We start from the raw sequence: 21,635 nt of genomic DNA, 5'->3' as shown, positions 1-21,635 counted from the left end.
TACTCTTACAAACCCTAGGAACTACAAGTAAGCCTGCAGTCTGAGAGCGAAGCGCTCTATTGGGGTGATATGGTACTACGAGGTCCCTAAGATAAGATGGGACCTGATTATTCAAAACCTTATAAGTAAGAAGAAGAATTTTAAATTCTATTCTAGAATTAACAGGAAGCCAATGAAGAGAGGCCAATATGGGTGAGATATGCTCTCTCCTTCTAGTCCCCATCAGTACTCTAGCTGCAGCATTTTGAATTAACTGAAGGCTTTTTAGGGAACTTTTAGGACAACCTGATAATAATGAATTACAATAGTCCAGCCTAGAGGAAATAAATGCATGAATTAGTTTTTCAGCATCACTCTGAGACAAGACCTTTCTGATTTTAGAGATATTACGTAAATGCAAAAAAGCAGTCCTACATATTTGTTTAATATGCGCTTTGAATGACATATCCTGATCAAAAATGACTCCAAGATTTCTCACAGTATTACTAGAGGTCAGGGTAATGCCATCCACAGTAAGGATCTGGTTAGACACCATGTTTCTAAGATTTGTGGGGCCAAGTACAATAACTTCAGTTTTATCTGAGTTTAAAAGCAGGAAATTAGAGGTCATCCATGTCTTTATGTCTGTAAGACAATCCTGCAGTTTAGCTAATTGGTGTGTGTCCTCTGGCTTCATGGACAGATAAAGCTGGGTATCATCTGCGTAACAATGAAAATTTAAGCAATACCGTCTAATAATACTGCCTAAGGGAGGCATGTATAAAGTGAATAAAATTGGTCCTAGCACAGAACCTTGTGGAACTCCATAATTAACTTTAGTCTGTGAAGAAGATTCCCCATTTACATGAACAAATTGTAATCTATTAGACAAATATGATTCAAACCACCGCAGCGCAGTGCCTTTAATACCTATGGCATGCTCTAATCTCTGTAATAAAATTTTATGGTCAACAGTATCAAAAGCAGCACTGAGGTCTAACAGAACAAGCACAGAGATGAGTCCACTGTCCGAGGCCATAAGAAGATCATTTGTAACCTTCACTAATGCTGTTTCTGTACTATGATGAATTCTAAAACCTGACTGAAACTCTTCAAATAGACCATTCCTCTGCAGATGATCAGTTAGCTGTTTTACAACTACCCTTTCAAGAATTTTTGAGAGAAAAGGAAGGTTGGAGATTGGCCTATAATTAGCTAAGATAGCTGGGTCAAGTGATGGCTTTTTAAGTAATGGTTTAATTACTGCCACCTTAAAAGCCTGTGGTACATAGCCAACTAACAAAGATAGATTGATCATATTTAAGATCGAAGCATTAAATAATGGTAGGGCTTCCTTGAGCAGCCTGGTAGGAATGGGGTCTAATAAACATGTTGATGGTTTGGATGAAGTAACTAATGAAAATAACTCAGACAGAACAATCGGAGAGAAAGAATCTAACCAAATACCGGCATCACTGAAAGCAGCCAAAGATAACGATACGTCTTTGGGATGGTTATGAGTAATTTTTTCTCTAATAGTTAAAATTTTGTTAGCAAAGAAAGTCATGAAGTCATTACTAGTTAAAGTTAATGGAATACTCAGCTCAATAGAGCTCTGACTCTTTGTCAGCCTGGCTACAGTGCTGAAAAGAAACCTGGGGTTGTTCTTATTTTCTTCAATTAGTGATGAGTAGAAAGATGTCCTAGCTTTACGGAGGGCTTTTTTATAGAGCAACAGACTCTTTTTCCAGGCTAAGTGAAGATCTTCTAAGTTAGTGAGACGCCATTTCCTCTCCAACTTACGGGTTATCTGCTTTAAGCTACGAGTTTGTGAGTTATACCACGGAGTCAGGCACTTCTGATTTAAAGCTCTCTTTTTTAGAGGAGCTACAGCATCCAAAGTTGTCTTCAATGAGGATGTAAAACTATTGACGAGATACTCTATCTCACTTACAGAGTTTAGGTAGCTACTCTGCACTGTGTTGGTATATGGCATTAGAGAACATAAAGAAGGAATCATATCCTTAAACCTAGTTACAGCGCTTTCTGAAAGACTTCTAGTGTAATGAAACTTATTCCCCACTGCTGGGTAGTCCATCAGAGTAAATGTAAATGTTATTAAGAAATGATCAGACAGAAGGGAGTTTTCAGGGAATACTGTTAAGTCTTCTATTTCCATACCATAAGTCAGAACAAGATCTAAGATATGATTAAAGTGGTGGGTGGACTCATTTACTTTTTGAGCAAAGCCAATAGAGTCTAATAATAGATTAAATGCAGTGTTGAGGCTGTCATTCTCAGCATCTGTGTGGATGTTAAAATCGCCCACTATAATTATCTTATCTGAGCTAAGCACTAAGTCAGACAAAAGGTCTGAAAATTCACAGAGAAACTCACAGTAACGACCAGGTGGACGATAGATAATAACAAATAAAACTGGTTTTTGGGACTTCCAATTTGGATGGACAAGACTAAGAGTCAAGCTTTCAAATGAATTAAAGCTCTGTCTGGGTTTTTGATTAATTAATAAGCTGGAATGGAAGATTGCTGCTAATCCTCCGCCCCGGCCCGTGCTACGAGCATTCTGACAGTGTGACTCGGGGGTGTTGACTCATTTAAACTAACATATTCATCTTGCTGTAACCAGGTTTCTGTAAGGCAGAATAAATCAATATGTTGATCAATTATTATATCATTTACCAACAGGGACTTAGAAGAGAGAGACCTAATGTTTAATAGACCACATTTAACTGTTTTAGTCTGTGGTGCAGTTGAAGGTGCTATATTATTTTTTCTTTTTGAATTTTTATGCTTAAATAGATTTTTGCTGGTTATTGGTAGTCTGGGAGCAGGCACCGTCTCTACAGGGATGGGGTAATGAGGGGATGGCAGGGGGAGAGAAGCTGCAGAGGTGTGTAAGACTACAACTCTGCTTCCTGGTCCCAACCCTGGATAGTCACGGTTTGGAGGATTTAAGAAAATTGGCCAGATTTCTAGAAATGAGAGCTGCTCCATCCAAAGTGGGATGGATGCCGTCTCTCCTAACAAGACCAGGTTTTCCCCAGAAGCTTTGCCAATTATCTATGAAGCCCACCTCATTTTTTGGACACCACTCAGACAGCCAGCAATTCAAGGAGAACATGCGGCTAAACATGTCACTCCCGGTCTGATTGGGGAGGGGCCCAGAGAAAACTACAGAGTCCGACATTGTTTTTGCAAAGTTACACACCGATTTAATGTTAATTTTAGTGACCTCCGATTGGTGTAACCGGGTGTCATTACTGCCGACGGGAATTACAATCTTACCAAATTTACGCTTAGCCTTAGCCAGCAGTTTCAAATTTCCTTCAATGTCGCCTGCTCTGGCCCCTGGAAGACAATTGACTATGGTTGCTGGTGTCGCTAACTTCACATTTCGCAAAACAGAGTCGCCAATAACCAGAGTTTGGTCCTCGGCGGGTGTGTCGCTGAGTGGGGAAAAACGGTTAGAGATGTGAACGGGTTGGCGGTGTACACGGGGCTTCTGTTTAGGGCTACGCTTCCTCCTCACAGTCACCCAGTCAGCCTGCTTTCCCGGCTGCTCGGGATCTGCCAGGGGGTAACTAACGGCGGCTAAGCTACCTTGGTCCGCACCGACTACAGGGGCCTGGCTAGCTGTAGAATTTTCCACGGTGCGGAGCCAAGTCTCCAATTCGCCCAGCCTGGCCTCCAAAGCTACGAATAAGCTACACTTATTACAAGTACCGTTACTGCTAAAGGAGGCCGAGGAATAACTAAACATTTCACAACCAGAGCAGAAAAGTGTGGGAGAGACAGGAGAAGCCGCCATGCTAAAGAGTAGCTAAGAGCTAGTAGCTACGCTAAGCTAGCGGATTCCTAAAAACACGCAAAGTGAATAATGTGTAAATAATTTAGAGGTGATTCAGCAGAAGGAGTGCTTTAGTTCAGGCACGTAAAGATTACACTGGGAAACAAATCGTAATCTAGATAACTAGATCAATCTAACTGCGCAGATTAAACAGCTAACAGATACAGAAAAACACCGCTGTGCTCCGGAACAGGAAGTGATACAATAGCGCAGTGAGAGCCCAACTTATAAAGTGCCAAATCACAACAAAAGTCTCCTCACACAAAACAGGTCAATAGAAAATTTAAAATAAATAAAAATTAAAAAATTCAAATACATAATTAAAAACAGAAGTAACAGAATAAAACAGATTAAAAAAAACTATTCATAAGAAAGAGAATAAAAACAGGTTTTAAGTCTTGACTTAAAAATCTCCACGGACTCCGACTGCCCCATGGTCGCAGGAAGACCGTTCCACAGAGTGGGTGCATGATACGAAAAAGCTCTTTGACCCGCTGACTTCTTCTTCACCCTGGGAACACAAAGTAGTCCCGCATCCTGCGACCGCAAAGCCCGGGCCGGCACGTAGGGTTTCACCAGATCGGCCAGATTAGACAGCACCATACGTTAAGCAGCGTAACTTACATCTCAGAAATCTCTCTGCACCCAATTATAATTGTTAAATATTATTACAATATGTCGATAGGCTGGCAGTAATCTGCTTTAGCAAAAAAAAAAAAAAAAAAAAAATAGGTGTGAAAAGTCATGATTTTGTGTGCTTGCATATGTGTGTGTGTGTGTGTGTGTTTGAGAGAGAGAGAAAGCGAGTGAGTGTGTGTGTGTGTTCATGTAACATATTCCACTTTAGTGGTATGGATTCCATCACAACATGGACCCATTAGCTTTTTTTTGTTTGCTTGGCTTCTCCTCGTGCAGGTCAGGTCGGGTTTGGGTCATTAATCAGTGTGTATATTTGCAGGTCAGGTGGTGTGGATGGGCTCTCGTGACAGGTCCGGTGGGTGCACCTGTTAAAAACACTGCTTACCATTGGTAGTGCAGATAATTTCAGCAAAGTACGTTCCATTCTTCAAGAATTTGGACTCTCGATCAGGCAGTTTGTTCAGTCTGATGTCTCCTGTCTTTTCGTCGATAATCAACCAGTTGTCTGCATCACGAATTTTAACATACCTGAAAGAAAGCAAACACAGGTGAGGACAACTTAAATTTCAGATGCTGTGATACAAATGGAGCTGCCACGGCAACATGCACGGTGTGACCGTACCTGACATTCGTGGCAGTTTTCAGAGTGTCACTGTCAGTGGCGGCGTAATTTGCGATGATTTTATTGATGGCAACTGAAGTGCGATCCTCGGACAGAGACACCACTTTGACGGCGGGGTGGAAGTGAGGTCCTTCCTTCTGGTTGACCACGTTGATTGTAATGGGGTAAGATTTTGTGGTTATGTTGCCTCCACCTGTCGTTGTGGAGCCAAAGTTGTACGCTGCCCTGTTTGAGACGGCCACTTCTAAATTGAGCACTTTTAGTGCCTCATAGTCCAGCGGCTGCAGAGTTAGTGGTGACACAGAATACACAGTTCACAAACATCCCGTTTTTTCAATCCAACTCATGTCAACACACTGAAGCCTCGGAGCACATGACTTAACTCTGATGATTGCTTCATTTGTGAAAAATTATTTTATGAATAAAAGAGAACCAGGCAGTCGTGAAAGGAGTCACATACATCCAACATCCACTCACAGTTGCCAGCCTGTAAGTGGTACAATGATATCTAACAATATTTGGCCTGCTAGGTGTATTCATTCCTAGTATTACTGCTACGGTAGCCATGAAGGCCCAACAAGAGCCCTGAACACAAGACATCAAACGGGGCACTGGTGAAACAAAAAGTCCTCAGCGGTGGATGAGGCAGAGGAGGTGATGGCAAATACTCAACAGCTGTGAAGGCAGAAGAAGGCTACAGCAGGTCCTAAGACCTCGAACGTCTGGGATTTCCCAGCCATCGGACCAGGTTGAGGATCTATCAAGGACCATGTTTGTTGCCACATTAAATGAACCCAAGGTTTCTCTAGATCGACCCTAGATGTAGATTTTCTCCATGTCCACCATCTCATCTGGGAATCAATCAAGAGGCGATCTCCCACGCCACCGAGGGATTGTCATGACTGGTTTATGTCAAACTGTACCAAGTTAGTGCAAATCCCTGTGGTTACTAGAGATACGGCACATGAATATCTTCTTCTTTTTAACACTTTATTTAACATGCAGTATAGCAAAAAGGTGAGGTCAGGTCTGTGCTGGTGCCACATGTTGCTGTATCCACCAAACTACAGAACCACCGAGGGTCCTGGATGGCAACTACCCAGGAAAACAACGGGTCCATTCCAACCTAAAAAAACAAACCATCTATCTGTCCCCTTAGGCTTTGCAGGTGGTGTTGTCCTCAGGCACTTTTGTGGTGGCTCAAGTGCACCATTTGGCCAAAACAACCATACGTACAATGCATTTGACACAAAGTCATTCCAGTGATAACAGGCCAAGTTGCAAAGAAATCGTTGTTCATTTAGGTCACTGGTTAGCATCTAATTCTTCGAACCACACAGTAAGACAGGAAGCACTGCCAAACACCTCAAAAGTCAGAACTTTGGACGACTTGCAGTGTATGTAATATATAATGTGTACTACACTACATCTGTAAATTTTTACAGATGCAATTTCCACATTTTGTTATGTTACACCCTTATTCCAGAATAAATTCATTTTCCCCCTCAAAATTCAACTCACAACACCCCATAATGACATCATGATTTTTTTTTGCAAATTTATTAAAAATAAAAAAACTAAGAAAGCATGTGTACATACATATTCCAATCCTCTTTACAGCACTTCTCAAGCTCCATCAGGTTGGATGGGGAGCGTCGGTGCACAGCCATTTTCAGACCATTCTACACCTACGACCTCTCCAACCACCACATCATTCATACACAGGCAAGGTGGGTTAAGTGTCTTGCCAAAGGACACAATGGCAGTATGCAGATTTTAGAGTGGTTGGGAGACAGATTCGAACTGCCGAATCAGATCTCTCCAGAGATGTTCAATCAGATTCAGGTCTGGGCTCTGACTGGGCCACTCAAGGACATTCAAAGAGTTGTCCTGAAGCCACTCCTTTGATATCTTGGCTGTGTGCTTTGGGTCATTGTCCTACTGAAAGATGAACCGTCACCCCAGTCTGAGGTCAAAAACACTCTGGAGCAGGTTTTCATCCAGGATGTCTCTGTACATTGTTGTATTCATCTTTCCCTCAATCCTGACTAGTCTCCCAGTTCCTGCTGCTGAAAAACATCCCCATAGTATGATCCTGCTACCACCATGCTTCCCTGTAGGGATGGTGCCTGTTTTTTTTTTCCCAAACAGGACACCTGGAATTTACACCAAAGAGTTCAATCTTTGTCTCATCAGATCAGAGAATTTTGTTTCTCCTGGTCTGAGAGTCCTTCAGGTGCCTTTTGTCAAACTCCAGGTGGGCTGCCAGGTGCCTTTTACTAAGGAGTGCCTTCCATCTGGCCACTCTACCATACAGGCCCGATTGGTGGATTGCTGCAGAGATGGTTGTCCTTCTGGAAGGTTCTCCTCTCTCCACAGAGGAATGCTGGACCTCTGACAGAGTGACTGTCGGGTTCTTGGTCACCTCCCTGACTAAGGCCCTTCTCCTCCAATCGCTCAGTGTAGACGGGTGACCAGCTCTAGGAAGAGTCCTGTTGCATCTGAACTTCTACCATTTACAGATGATGGAGGCCACTGTGCTCATTTGGCCCTTCAAAGCAGCAGAAATGTTTCTGTACTCTTCCCCAGATTTGGGCCTTGAGACAATTCTGTCTCAGAGGTCTACAGACAATTCCTTTGACTTCATGCTTGGTTTGTGTTCTGACATGCACTGTCAACTGTGGGACCTTATATGCAGACAGGTGTGTGTCTTTCTAAATCATGTCAAATCAACTGAATTGACCCCAGGTGGGCTCCAATTAAGCTGTAGAAACATCTCAAGGATGATCAGTGGAAATAGAATGCACCTGAGCTCAATTTTAAACTTCATGGCAAAGGCTGTAAGTACTTATTTACATGTGATTTCTTAGTTCTTTATTTTTAATAAATTTGCAAAGATTTCAAAAAAAGCTTTTTTCATGTTGTCATTATGGGGTGTTGTGATTTGAGTTATATGTAGTGTAATATGTAATATGTAATACTTCCTTCCTTCCTTGTTTCCTGTGCACAATGTCCAAATGCTTCCAATAATTACATTAACATTGCCCTTGCAATTTTAACATAATGAAGGTTGTAAAAAGTGAAATTAATGTCTATTCTGCTACTGGATTTGATTCATAGTTGTGACAGTGTTGCCAAAGACAAAAAATTATTTTACCTTGCGAATTATGATGATCCCCTCGTTAGTCTTGTTGTCAGTAACAATGCTGAAGTATCCCGCCTCATTCCCTGAAGCAAAGCTGTACTCAGCCCACCAGTTGTCAGTGTACTTCAGGTCCATGTCCCTGGATTGGATCCTCATCACCTCCAGATTAATGGTGTTCTCCTCCACACTGCCTTCATACTGTTAAAAAAAACACCAGCTGTTTTAAGTCACCGGATTCCCTCATTATTTTATAAGAAGTTAAATGGGCTGGTTGATGGAATTGTGTCAAACGTACCGATTCTTTTTCCAGGGTGGGAATATTGTCATTTATGTCCAAAAGTTTGATCTCAACTTCTCCTGTTCCTGTGTGTCCTCCTGGTTGCCCATTTAAGTCAGACGCTTTTATCATCACCTTGTATGTATCTTGTGTCTATCATGTGACAACAGAGTTACAAACCACTGATTAATATAAATGCATCTGTGATAAAACTTTCTAATAAATATTGTGCTCAAGTATGATTTGTGTTAGTCATTTTATAACCCTTAAAAGATGTCCTTTGATAGTGACAGTGATTCAACTTGTGTGATTTTAGTTTTATGTTGCTTCTCCTTCAAATGGACGCATCTTAAGACTCATATTTTTCTTTACTGGCCTTATAATAAATGTAATTTCTACATTTTATATTTGTGCTCTTATTGAATATATTTTAGTTTCTTAAATTCAAGGTGGAGGTGAGATTGCATGACAGATAGTTTCTGAGCACTGTCGTGTTTGCAGTGGTGATGGACTGGTAGACAGATGACATCAGACATTAGTGTCCATGAAATATGACGTTTGCAGATGACATTATGATCTGCAGTGAGAGCTGGAAGCAGGTTGAGGAAAGTCTGGAAATGTTGGGGTATGCTCTGGAGAGAAGGGGAATGAAAGCCAGTCAGAGCAAGATGGAGAACATGTCCATGAATATGAGAAGGACGGCAGCAGAATGGTGTGGCTTCAAGGATTAGAACATGGATGCTTGTAGGGTCAACTGTGTAAGAAAAGGAGTGTGAACATGTCATGCTTACTGTTCAGTTCTAACCTGGATTCTTGCGTAGTTACGGTAATCCTACTATACTAGAACAGCTCCATCAGAACTTCAAAGAGATTAAAATTTCTCACATGCACAAATAAAACTGATGTACTATTTCTTTAAAACCAAAGAATGAATAGTTTATATGATAAGATTTACTGTGTGTTTTTGATTTTACTATTGCATCACACGATGCCAAAGTTTTTCATTTCCCTTTTGTAATGAACGGTTAAGAGTAAAACCATCAGTGTAGGGGAGTAACTAGTTTCAAATTAATTGTAATCCATAAACAGTTAATGGAGAAAAATGTAATGAAGTTACAGTTACAAATTCAAATATTGCTAATTATAAAGGGATTAGATTTGGATACAATAATAAAAAACTGAATGTGTAAACTATTCATCGGGCCTATGTTGTTTTACATTTTGCTGTGCTGAATGGTATAATTGTGAACAATGTGCTTCAACAAAAGCTGCTGAGACAAATTTGATTAGTCTTTATTTTGAATTTGCATTGCCACAACCTAAGCAACCTGTGTCTCAGCATTGCCAGTTTAGTGACTATTTTTGCTATATTTAGCAACTTTTTGACATTCCCTAGTGACTAGAAATCCTATCAAGTGAACAGCAACAAATCTGGTGACTTTTATGAAACACAAGCCGGTCAATGTTGTAGCAATGGGATTTTTTGGAATGTTAATTTCACAGAGGGAGATGCAGGGGATGAGCAGATGTTCTCTGCAAATAACCATGCAATTGAATTCAAGTTATAGTGAATAATTTTATAAAAGTTTGACTATAATCATTGTTGTGTGGTTGCCAGGTTGAAATGAATAATTTTTAAATTTTTTTCAGCTTTATTGTCCAGTTGAAAATATTTGTTTGAAAGTAATCAAAAATTACCATTACCATTTTCCGGAGTATAGGTTGTTATAAAAGTTATTGTTGTTAAAGCTCTGTCAAATATATTTACTATTATAATTGTCTTAGTAGGTGATTGAACAATGCCATTGAAGAGGAAGAGGAAGAGCACAGATAAGAATGATGAGGCGAGACAATGTTTCATCAGTGCATGACTGATGACTGGAATGGACATTAAGAGTGACTGTTTTATGCTATCAAATGATTTCATTGAATGGACTTTGGAACACTTTAGGATTGTATATAAGTGCCATGAAAACTGAATATACTTGTATTTGTCTTCAGACCTACACTCTGTATCTACCTTTAAAACTTTAAATAAAACATTTTACAACCCCAATTCAAATGACGTTGGGACGTTGTGTACAATGTAAATAAAAACAGAATACAATGATTTGCAAATCCTCTTCATCCTATATTGAATTAAATACACCACAAAGACAAGATATTTAATGTTCAAACTGATAAATTTCATGTTTTTTGTGCAAATATTTACTCATTTTGAAATGGATGCCTGCAACACGTTTCAAAAAAGCTGGGACAGTGGTATGTTTAAATATCTTGTCTTTGTTGTGTATTCAATTGAATATAGGTTGAAGAGGATTTGAAACTCATTGTATTCTGTTTTTATTTACATTTCACACAATGTCCCAACTTCATTGGAATTGGGGTTGTAGAAAGTGAAACTTGTTTCCTCTGGTGTCTCATTTGTTGTCTGAGAGTTTTTAGTTATTTTTTCCTAACATAGGTTATGGCTTGTTAAGAGTTTGAGAGGCCCTGTGACTTATATACCAAAATATCGCACATTCGTTGTAAATAAGAATGTCTATAATGACTATTTATAGAGGACTTTCCCAGAAATTAAAGCACTAAATAAAATAATCTCTAATAATAAAAGAGTAAACCCCAATAGCAAAAAAGCACAATACAACAATGCACAAACCCCCCAAATTAAAAATAGCTGATAATGCAGAAAAAGGTGCGACATACAGTGGGGAAAATAAGTATTTGACCCCCTGTCAGTTTTGCAGGTTTTCCCACCTACAAAGAATGTAGAGGTCTGTAATTTTTACCGTAGGTACACTTCAACTGTGAGACACAGAATCTAAAAAAAAAATCCAGACAAATCACATTGTATGATTTTTAAATAATTAATTTGCATTTTATTGCATAAAATAAGTACTTGAGCCACTACCAACCAGCAAGAATTCTGGCTCTCACAGTCCTGTTAATTTTTCTTTAAGAAGCCCTCTTATTCTGCACTCTTTACCTGTATTAATTGCACTTGTTTGAACTTGTTACTTGTATAAAAGACACCTGTTCACACACTCAATCAATCACACTCCAACCTGTCCACCATAGCCAAGACCAAAGAGCTGTCTAAGGACACCAGGGACAAAACTGTAGACCTGCACAAGGCTGGGATGGACTACAGGACAACAGGCAAGCAACTTGGTAGAAGACAACAACTGTTATGATTATTTATTAGAAAGTGGAAGAAACACAAGATGACTGTCAGTCTCCCTCGGTCTGGGATTTCATGCAAGATCTCACTTTGTGGGGTAAGGATGATTCTGAGAAAGCTCAGAACTACACAGGAGGACCTGGTTAAGGACCTGAAGAGAGCTGTGACCACAGTCACAAAGATTACATTAGTAACACATGATGCTGTCATGGTTTAAAATCCTGCAGGGCAGCAAGGTCCCCTTGCTCAAGCCAGCACATGTCCAGGCCTGTTTGAAGTTCACCAGTGACCATTTGGATGATCCAGAGGAGGCACGGGAGAAGGTCATGTGGTCAGATGAGACCAGAGTAGAGATTTTTGAAATAATTCCACTTACCATGTTTAGAGGATGAGAACAACCCCAAGAAAACCATCCCAACCATGAAGCATGGGGGTGGAAACATCATACTCTGGGGGTGCTCTTCTGCAAAGGGGACAGGACGACTGCACCATATTGAAGGGAGGATGGATGGGGTCATGTATTACGAGATTTTGGCAAACAACAACCTCCTTCCCTCAGTGAGAGCATTGAAGATGGGTCATGGCTGGGTCTTCCAGCATGACAATGACCCCAAACACACAGCCAGGGCAACTAAGGAGGGGCTCCGTAAGAAGCATTTCAAGGTCCTGGAGTGGCCTGGCCAGTCTCCAGACCTGAACTCAATAGAAAAACTTTGGAGGGAGCTGAAACTCCAAACCTGAAAGATTTGGAGAAGATCTGTATGGAGGACTGGACCAAAATTCCTGCTGCAGTGTGTGCAAACTTGGTCAAGAACTACAGGAAATGTATGACCTCTGTAATGGCAGACAAATGTTTCTGTACCAGTTGTTAAGCTCTGTTTTTCTAGGGGGTCAAATACTTATTTTATGCAATAAAATCCAAATTAATTATTTAAAAATCATACAATGTGATTTTCTGGATTTTTTTTTAGATTCTGTTTCTCACAGTTGAAGTGTACCTACGATAAAAATTACAGACCTCTCCATTCTTTGTAGGTGGGAAACCCTGTAAAACTGACAGGGGGTCAAATATTTATTTTCCCCACTGTATACTCTGGAAAATATGACTTTTAAGTACTTACATTACTTACTTTTAAAAAGAGTAATTAGTAATCTGTAACCTATTACATTTAAAAAGTAACCTTCCCAACACTGAAAACCGTACATGCAACTTCAGTGTTTCTTGGTAATTTGCTGTGATAAGGGGTGTTAAGGTTCCTCACCTCTCTATCTAGAGTGTTCCGTTGAACCATGATGTCTCCAGTGTCGGGGTCAATGAAGAACATCCCAGCCGATGAACCCTGTTCCACAATACTGTACCGGATCTGAGAATTAGGGTGGTTGGGTTGATCAGCATCGGTAGCTCTCACTCTCATGATAGCAGTGCCTGAAAATCACCACAGCGTGTGAAATAATAAATCAGTCAATCACTGAAGATTGAGAAGAAGATAAAACATAAGCCCCATCATCCATATTGAAATACCTGCCGCGCTGGCTTCTTTGACATATCCGATTTGTTGAATTTCAATCACTGGTGGGCAGTCGTTTTCATCTTCAACTGTGATTTTAAGATCAATATCTTTCTCGGCGAGACTCCCATTGGCAAAATGTGCCACACCAAGCAACTACAAAAACAAAGTATCAAAACGTTGTTGTTGGTTTTTTCCTACATTTTCTCAATGTGCAGGTTGAAGACTTTAATCATTTATGATGCACGTGCTTGTGCATGCTAAAACAAAATGATGCGTAGCAGAAAACACGAGGGAAGCACTTCATAAGAGGAAAGCAATGGCAGATTGTAGGAAAAGTCTTTCCCTCTGCTGTGCATCAATGATGTTTAGCACACACAAGCACAATGAGTACCTGTTATGTGCACCCCTGATTATACGTGTTCTTACATGGTAGAAGGGCATTGCCTCTCGGTCCAGGATGGCGAAGATTTTCACATAGCCTGTGTCACGGTTGACACCAAATATGCCAATAGGAGGCTGGTCAACACCAGGCCCCTTTAATGAATAGAAGATCTTTGTAAAATTCTCCTTATCTGAACGAATCTGCAAGCAAAGACAAGCACAGGAGTCTGTTATCTGAAAATCAGTGAACAAGGACTAGACCCGATGTGTTGATGTGTTATAGTTCTGAGCACATTAACTCATAAAATAAATGACACCTAAAGTGACAGCTTTTCAAAGATCCATGACACAAGGACCAAAGTGTGTCCAGACAGCACACCGAACACAGATGCCTTCAGCATGATGTCGTCTGTCTGATCTGACTCATGGCAAACCTGGACGCTGGCCAGTGTCTGGAGAGCTGCTGTTCTCATGCGTGCTGAGACAAACACGGCCTCACACTCAATAAAACTAGCTCAACTGCGGATCCAAGCTGTGCACTAGGTTTGATTGAGCAGGTGAGATCAGGTAGCGAGCGCCAGTGCCATTTGTCCCATAATCCCACACAACTAACGCCTCAGTTCTGGAATGACAGCCACCCAGAAAGACAACCAGTTCATTCCCACCTCCAAAGTCACCATTTATCTACTGCAGCCAAGTGAAACTTGGGCGTGTCCTTGGCTTTCTCCACCCGCTGGCGTACGTACTCAACACATGTTGGGTCCTGCCCTAAGAAACATGCCACATGGCCAAAATATCGAAGGTGTCATTCCCTCGCAGTGCTGCCCCCGCGACCCGACTCCGGATAAAGCGGAAGAAAATGGATGGATGGATGGATGATTATTTTAATTGCTCACATTAGGTTCAACAGAATGAGAGTGCCAACATAAGACTGTACCCGAGCAATGCTAGCTAATCCAGTGTAATCTTTGTTCTCTATCAGCTTCCTGGGAGCAGTGATCCAGTCTCGCTTTTGTCTGATGAGAACTTGTCCATTTGCTTCTGCGTCAACAGGAAGAAGCTGCAGATAAACAAAGACGGAATCACAGTTAATCTAGGATAATTACACAAGATTAGAGCAATTTATCATCACATTTGGTATTACTTTACACACAGACACACACACACACACATATATATATATATATATATATATATATATATATATATATATATATATATATATATATATATATATATATATATATATATATATATATATATATATATATGGGCACCGATAACCAAAAAATTAACTTCGATAACGGATAATCAGATAACTTAAAAGTTATCTTTGATAAAGATAAAACGATAAACCAACCAAAAATGTATCAGAAGTTACATCCCTGCCTGACTGGAAAATCACTAAGGGCCCTTGGGCAAGGCCTTTAATCCCCTATTGCTCCCGGTGTGTAGTGAGTAGCTTGTATGGCAGCACCCTGACATCGGGGTGAATGTGAGGCATAATTGTAAAGCACTTTGAGCGTCTGATGCAGATGGAAAAGCACTATATAAATGCAGTCCATTTACCATCTACATATAACCGATAACCGATAAATTCAAGTATTGTCTCTGGTACATTTGCAACTACTAATAAACTGAATTTGAGTTTTAACACCACGATCGCTTCTGGTAGCATCAAAAGCAACAAGAGACTCAAACAATGAACCCACACTTCTGTCTTTGAACATCTTGCCCCCTGTTGGAAGCTCTTATTTACTACACGGCTTCCAACACAGACGCAAGCTGAGAGCAGCCGCAAAACCCAGATCTTTACCAATCACAACACTCCGGTCAGGTGGAGGTCTTGGAAAATAAAGCAGTGCTGACTTATGGTTTTAATTAATAAATAACATTAATACCGATAGAATAACTTCATTAATGTCAATGCTGTCATTTGTACAAAGTTAAAATATACCATATATCTTTTAATGTTGAATAATGCACTAATTCTGAGGTTTTGTAACAAACACAGACAGATCACAAAGGATTCTGGGTAAAATGTGCCTCTGCTAAACACTGATTGGTTCAGTCATTCATTATGTAAACCAACACGTTAATGTGACGTGTGTCGTGTGTTTACAGATAAATGTGCTTTTGTAAAATATTCAATTTTTGTATTTGTACAAACATTTTTACAGAGCCCTGGAAGTGTCATCGCAAAATGTTTTGCATGTGGAGAGAATGTGCGCAAATTTTATTATATTGTACGCACGTTTTATGATGTTGTACGCACATTTTATTATACTGTGCACACGTTTTATTATATTTTAAAACGTGCACTCAATATTGTCTTGACACATAAATGTTGGCTTTACACTGTGCGAGTTTTGGCCCTTTTTCAGATGATTTTTCATTCGTGCCAGAATTTTTTGGACCGAGTTTCAGGTTAATCGCATGTCCTGCATAGTGTAGTGTACATGGAGTAACAAGCTGCGTTTAACATCTCATGACCACCTCCTGATCGTCGATCGTATGGTCAAATGAAAATCAAACGTGTTTGATATTATTCTGGTCGGCCGTCGTGAGGGTATCCTGCTGCTGAAGCGCTACAAGCATCCTCTCGCACTGTGCCTGTGCAAACACCACAGAGCTGTCTTGTAATGTTTTTTTGTTGTTTTGTTTTGTTTTTAAACTTTGATGTCTCCCATCGAGAGTTTTTGTAAATTAAGTTTGAAAAAAAAGCTTATGTTTTGCTTCTGGAAAGATGAGTCTGAAGTGTGGTTTTTGAACGTACAATGTGTGTGAGAACATAAATCGGGTGCTCTGAACTTTTACACTGTGCGGTTCTGTGGTACAGTTTGAGCTGGAACCGAGTACAGTGATTAAAAATATCATACAGTGTCTGCCCAGCTTCAGGACGAATACTGCCATGAACTGCCATGAACACTACTAGCCAGTAGATGGCAGTAGAGACCATGAAAACTTGCCAAAACAAAATTCCAAATAATCCATGTCTGCTACATTTAAGATGCGTGGAATTTAACAAACGCAAACACAATAACAACGTCTATAAACCCAGAGAATATATTCACGAGAGTTTTAGGCACTAGAGTTTAATGCTGTTGTCTGTGGAGCATGAACAGAGTGTCTGAAATGCATCTGTTCTGTCGTGAACGTACTGAGATTACCCTAGCCTACCCATAATGCACTGCTGGGCACAGCAGGTGCTCACTAAAACCTTAAAAATTAGCGCATTACTTTAAAACGAAAACATATATCTGATATTTTCACTTCACACGTGACAATAATTTTAAATAACTTGTCCGAAATTGGTTTGGTTAAAATTTGAACCATAAGTTAAAAATGTATGCCTCTGGATGACTTTGGTGATATTGCCAGCATATCAGTATGGTGTTAAAACAAATGAGTTTTTTTGTGACCAGTTCTCCTTTGCCTGCAGAGGATAGGGCAGTTTCTACAGCAGAAGCAGCAGTTTTCTGTTTGCAGAGGGTAGAACAATGCATTTGTTATGAAACTTTTAACAGGTAGGTGCTCAACTGATTTTAAAAATGTTTGTCGCTGTTCAGCTTTGTTTACTACGTTATCGGTCTAAAAGTTATCGGATAAAAATTTATCGGAAGATAATTAGTCTGATAATGGTTTTTAGAGTTATCTAAAAAGATAATCTGATAATGAAAACATTATCTTCGATAATTATCTGTTATTGTAACTGTGCCCACCACTGTATATATATATATATATATATATAGAGAGAGAGAGAGAGAGAGAGAGAGAGAGAGAGAGAGAGAGAGAGAGAGAGAGAGAGAGAGAGAGAGATGGTGCATACGGAAAGTATACATTGTGCTTCACATTTTCCACATTTTGTTATACTACAGCCTTATTCCAAAAATGGATGAAATTATTTTTTTCCCTCCAAATTCTACACACAATACCCCATATTGACAATGTGAAAAAAAGTCTTTTTTTTTTTTGCACTTTTGCAAATTTATTAAAAATAATAAATGGTAAATAGACTGCATTTATATAGCGCTTTTCCATCTCCTTCAGACACTCAAAGCACTTTGCCTCACATTCACCCCAATGTGAGGGTGCTGCCATACAAGGCGCTCACTACACACCAGAAGCAATACGGGATTAAAGACCTTGCCCAAGGGCCCTTAGTTATTTTCCAGTCAGGCTGGGATTTGAAACAAGGATCTTCTGGTCTCAAGCCCAATGCCTTAACCACTAGACCATCACCACAGACCTCTGAGACAGGATTGTCTCAAGGCACAAATCTGAGAAAGGATACAAAAACATTTCTGCTGCTTTGAAGGTCCCAATGAGCACAGTGGCCTCCATCATTTGTAAATGGAAGAAGTTCAGATCCACCAGGACTCTTCCTAGAGCTGGCTGCCTGTCTAAACTGAGCAATCGGGGGAGAAGGGCCTTAATCAGGGAGGTGACCAAGAACCAGATGGTCACTCTGTCAGAGCTCCAGCATTCATCTGTGGAGAGAGGAGAACCTTCCAGAAGGAGAACCATCTCTGCAGCAATCCACCCAGTCAGGCCTGTATGGTAGAGTGGCCAGACGGAAGCCACTCCTTAGTAAAAGCAACATAGCAGCCCAACTGGAGTTTGACAAAAGGCACCTGAAGGACTCTCAGACCAGGAGACACAAAATTCTCTGGTCTGATGAGACAAAGATTGAACTCTTTGGTGTGAATGCCAGACGTCATGTTTGGAGGAAACCAGGCACCATCCCTACAGTGAAGCATGGTGGTGGCAGCATCATGCTGTGGGGATGTTTTTCAGCAGCAGGAACTGGGAGACTAGTCAGGATTGAGGGAAAAATGAATGCAGCGTACAGAGACATCCTGGATGAAAACCTGCTCCAGAGCGCTCTTGACCTCAGACTGGGGTAACAGTTCATCTTTCAGTAGGACAGTGACCCTAAGAACACAGCCAAGATATCAAAGGAGTGGCTTCAGGACAACTCTGTGAATGTCCTTGAGTGGCCCAGTCAGAGCCCAGACCTGAATCTGATTGAACATCTCTGGAGAGATTTGGAAATGTCTGTGCACTGATGCTCCTAATCCAACCTGATGGAGCTTGAGAGTTGCTACAAAGAGGAATGAGCCAAACTGCCCAAAGATAGGTGCACCAAGCGTGTGGCATCATATTCAAGAAGACTTGAGGCTGTAATTGCTGCCAACGGTGCATCAACAAAGAACTGAGCAAAGGCTGTGAATACTTACGTACATTTGATTTCTTAGGGGTTTTTATTTTTAATAAATTTGCAAAAACAAAAACATTTGGGGTTACCACAACAGATCCGGTAAGGATCTGCAACCCTGTTCTTAATAATTGTCTCTATTTTTCTCTATTTCCATTTCTTTCTGTGTATTCCATTGAAGATTCTAATCAGTTATCCACTTACAAACCTAATTTCAAAAAGAAATATATAAAAATTAATTTCTTTATAGTTAGACTAAACAAATAAATAAATAAAATAACAAGTGTAACAACAGGTGAAAGATCAAATTTGAAATTTCCAAAATAGATTTTTTAAAAACCAAATCAATAAACAAAAATTACAATAATAATAGTAATAATGCATAAAGGTTTCTCTCTGTGTGTGTGTGTGTGTGTGTGTGTGTGTGTGTGTGTGTGTGTGTGTGTGTGTGTGTGTGTGTGTGTGTGTGCGTGTGTGTGTGCGCGCGTTTTAATATAGAAAAAAGTAACACCTTTTCATATTAATAAAATTTTGGTTACTTTGGAAGTTAACCCCCCAGTGGATCAACAGAAACTCAAATTACTAACATACAAATATTCATATCTCAATAATAATCAAATATGTCATTTTTGTTTCCATATGTCTGAAAGATTCTGCTGAGTTATCCACCTAATAATCTAATTTCAAGAAATAAATCAATAAAAATTAATTTCTTCACAGTTGGACTGTAAAAAAAAAAGAAAAAAAAAAGCATTTTTTAAAACAAATTGCAGGAGATCATCAACAAAAACAATTATTTTTGTGACCTCAAACAAAATACATAATACATTTAAATTCTTCATGTGTATTCATAAATATGAGACATCTACAGCTTTTCATTACTCCAAAAATAGACTAAAAAAACAACCATTAATGTTATTTTAATATACAGTATATTAAATAAATTATGTTTGCATGTTGAGTTTTTACAGATGTCAGACCAAAATATTAAAAGGAATTTCTTCAACTGGACACCAAGTAAACACTGAATTAAACTTCATGTGTGCATCTGTCAAGTAAATTACTCAGCCAGGTTCTCTGCTGAAAGTCTCACACACCTTGAGCACCTTGTGTATTAGTATCTTTTCGTGGTGGTTTTAGAATGATTTATTCCGGGCTACGATTCCAGGACACGCGGCCCTTCCCAGACATTCCTGCTTTGAGTCCAGGCAGGTTTCTGTTAGTTTAACACTTAAAGCAGCCAGTGTTGCCTCTCCAACACTAAAAATTCAGTTTTTGCCAATTAGTGACCAAATCAGGACTGTGGGCCCACACACCCCAATATGTGCCCCCTTCACAAAATAACTGACATTTTTATTTTATTTATTTTACTATTTATAACCCTACCCCTTCTCCTAACCTTCAAGTAAGTGTCTCCCTTCGCCTAGCCCTAACCATACCCCCCCTCCCCCACCCAGTGTCACCGCACATTTCGTGACCCCAACACGAAAAGTGCATTTTTGTGATGGGGTCACGAACTGTGGTGCCACCAACAAAAAAGGAAAGATCTGGAGGCTTCAGGTGCAAAAGCCAGGCTTCAAACCCACAGTTTTTTTTTACGTTGAGGACAACATACACCTGGCTGCTTATGTCAGTGTGTAAAAATATTTCAACATATACCATGTTCATATTTATAGAAATCTGCGCATTTTCCTTTAAATTCCCATTTTAAAGTGCATTTTTCTCCATTTACAAAATGGACTTACTGGGCTTTGCTTCTGAAGCTTTGATTTATTAAAGTATGTTATGAATTAAATTCATTTTCATTAATTAAAAATATATGAACACATGCCCACGCACATACACAAACACATTTCTTATTTCCATTATCACATGGATGATTGTGCCTAATTTTCTGGTCATTCCACAGCGTCAAAGTTTAAACTTCCAAGTATATCTACTTTTGATGTAATTATGACGTTTTAACCAGCTTCAAGGCGAATGTTAATGTGAGTTAACACACCTGATGACGTTCACGCTGTTTCTGTAAACTTTTACACCGGCACAAAGTCGTCGAGAGATTTAAGAGAAACGTGATGGTTTCACTTTGATTTCAGCGAAAATAGATAAATAAATAATGCGTGCTGGATCCGGATCAAGCCCCACTCCGGTTTAAAAGTTTAACCGACAGTGACGCGTTTACTTACCGTCAGGAAAAACGGCATCAGAACCAGAAGACAGAAACGATCCATCGGCTTACACGAAAAAAAAAAAAGAAAGAAAACCTCGTGTTGAAACGAAATCGGGCACTTTTTTCCTGTTTGTCGGCTTCGATCAGACTTTGACTCCTTTTAGAGGGCAGGGAGAAGTTTTGGTGCAATAGGCGGTTCCTCTGTGGATCAGGCTGATAACAGGCGGAGAAAGGAGGGTCGGTGTGATGTTTACAGCAGCCAGCCCATTGTCTTTCACACGGAGGAAGAACGAGCCTGCACTGAGAGGAAATCCCACAATTCTTATTTTAAAAAAGAAAGGGGGAAAAAAAGGAGCATGCAAGAATTTATGTTAATAATAATAAAAAAATGTTTGGAATTTTTATTTTCAAGTTTAAAATCATACACCAAACACTGTGAGCCCATATTTTTTTTTTTGCAGGATTTCATATTTTTGTACAGTTTTTGTAGTTAAACAAAATGCACAGCCCTCTGGGTACATCTGGCAGTCAGGTGTAGAAGTTCACATGTGGATCTGAAATTCCCCCTGCAGGAGCTGCAGCTCACCTCTGACTCTTTCTGCTGAAAACGCCCCTGCACATGGCTGTGCATGAGTGCACGAGTG

The 21,635-nt window shown here is 39.9% G+C and overlaps 1 protein-coding gene across 1 annotated transcript in view; it reads right to left on the bottom strand.

Annotated features, from left to right (window-relative positions):
• LOC117521911 (desmoglein-2-like) overlaps window positions 1–21,174 on the bottom strand; it is a 32,432-nt gene extending 11,258 nt beyond the window's left edge. The window contains exons 1-9 of the mRNA XM_034183278.1: window positions 21,008–21,174; window positions 14,541–14,663; window positions 13,649–13,804; window positions 13,234–13,375; window positions 12,974–13,137; window positions 8,549–8,683; window positions 8,266–8,451; window positions 5,109–5,389; window positions 4,872–5,014 (exon numbers count right to left, since the gene is read on the bottom strand). Coding sequence (XP_034039169.1) covers window positions 4,872–5,014; window positions 5,109–5,389; window positions 8,266–8,451; window positions 8,549–8,683; window positions 12,974–13,137; window positions 13,234–13,375; window positions 13,649–13,804; window positions 14,541–14,663; window positions 21,008–21,052 — 1,375 coding nt within the window. The 5' untranslated portion in view covers window positions 21,053–21,174. The remainder of the gene's footprint in view (window positions 1–4,871; window positions 5,015–5,108; window positions 5,390–8,265; window positions 8,452–8,548; window positions 8,684–12,973; window positions 13,138–13,233; window positions 13,376–13,648; window positions 13,805–14,540; window positions 14,664–21,007) is intronic.
• Window positions 21,175–21,635: the final 461 nt, after the last annotated feature.

Source organism: Thalassophryne amazonica, chromosome 12 (assembly GCF_902500255.1).
Source record: "Thalassophryne amazonica chromosome 12, fThaAma1.1, whole genome shotgun sequence".
NCBI classification, from domain to species: Eukaryota; Metazoa; Chordata; class Actinopteri; order Batrachoidiformes; family Batrachoididae; genus Thalassophryne; species Thalassophryne amazonica.
This window is presented reverse-complemented; position numbering and strand designations above follow the sequence as displayed.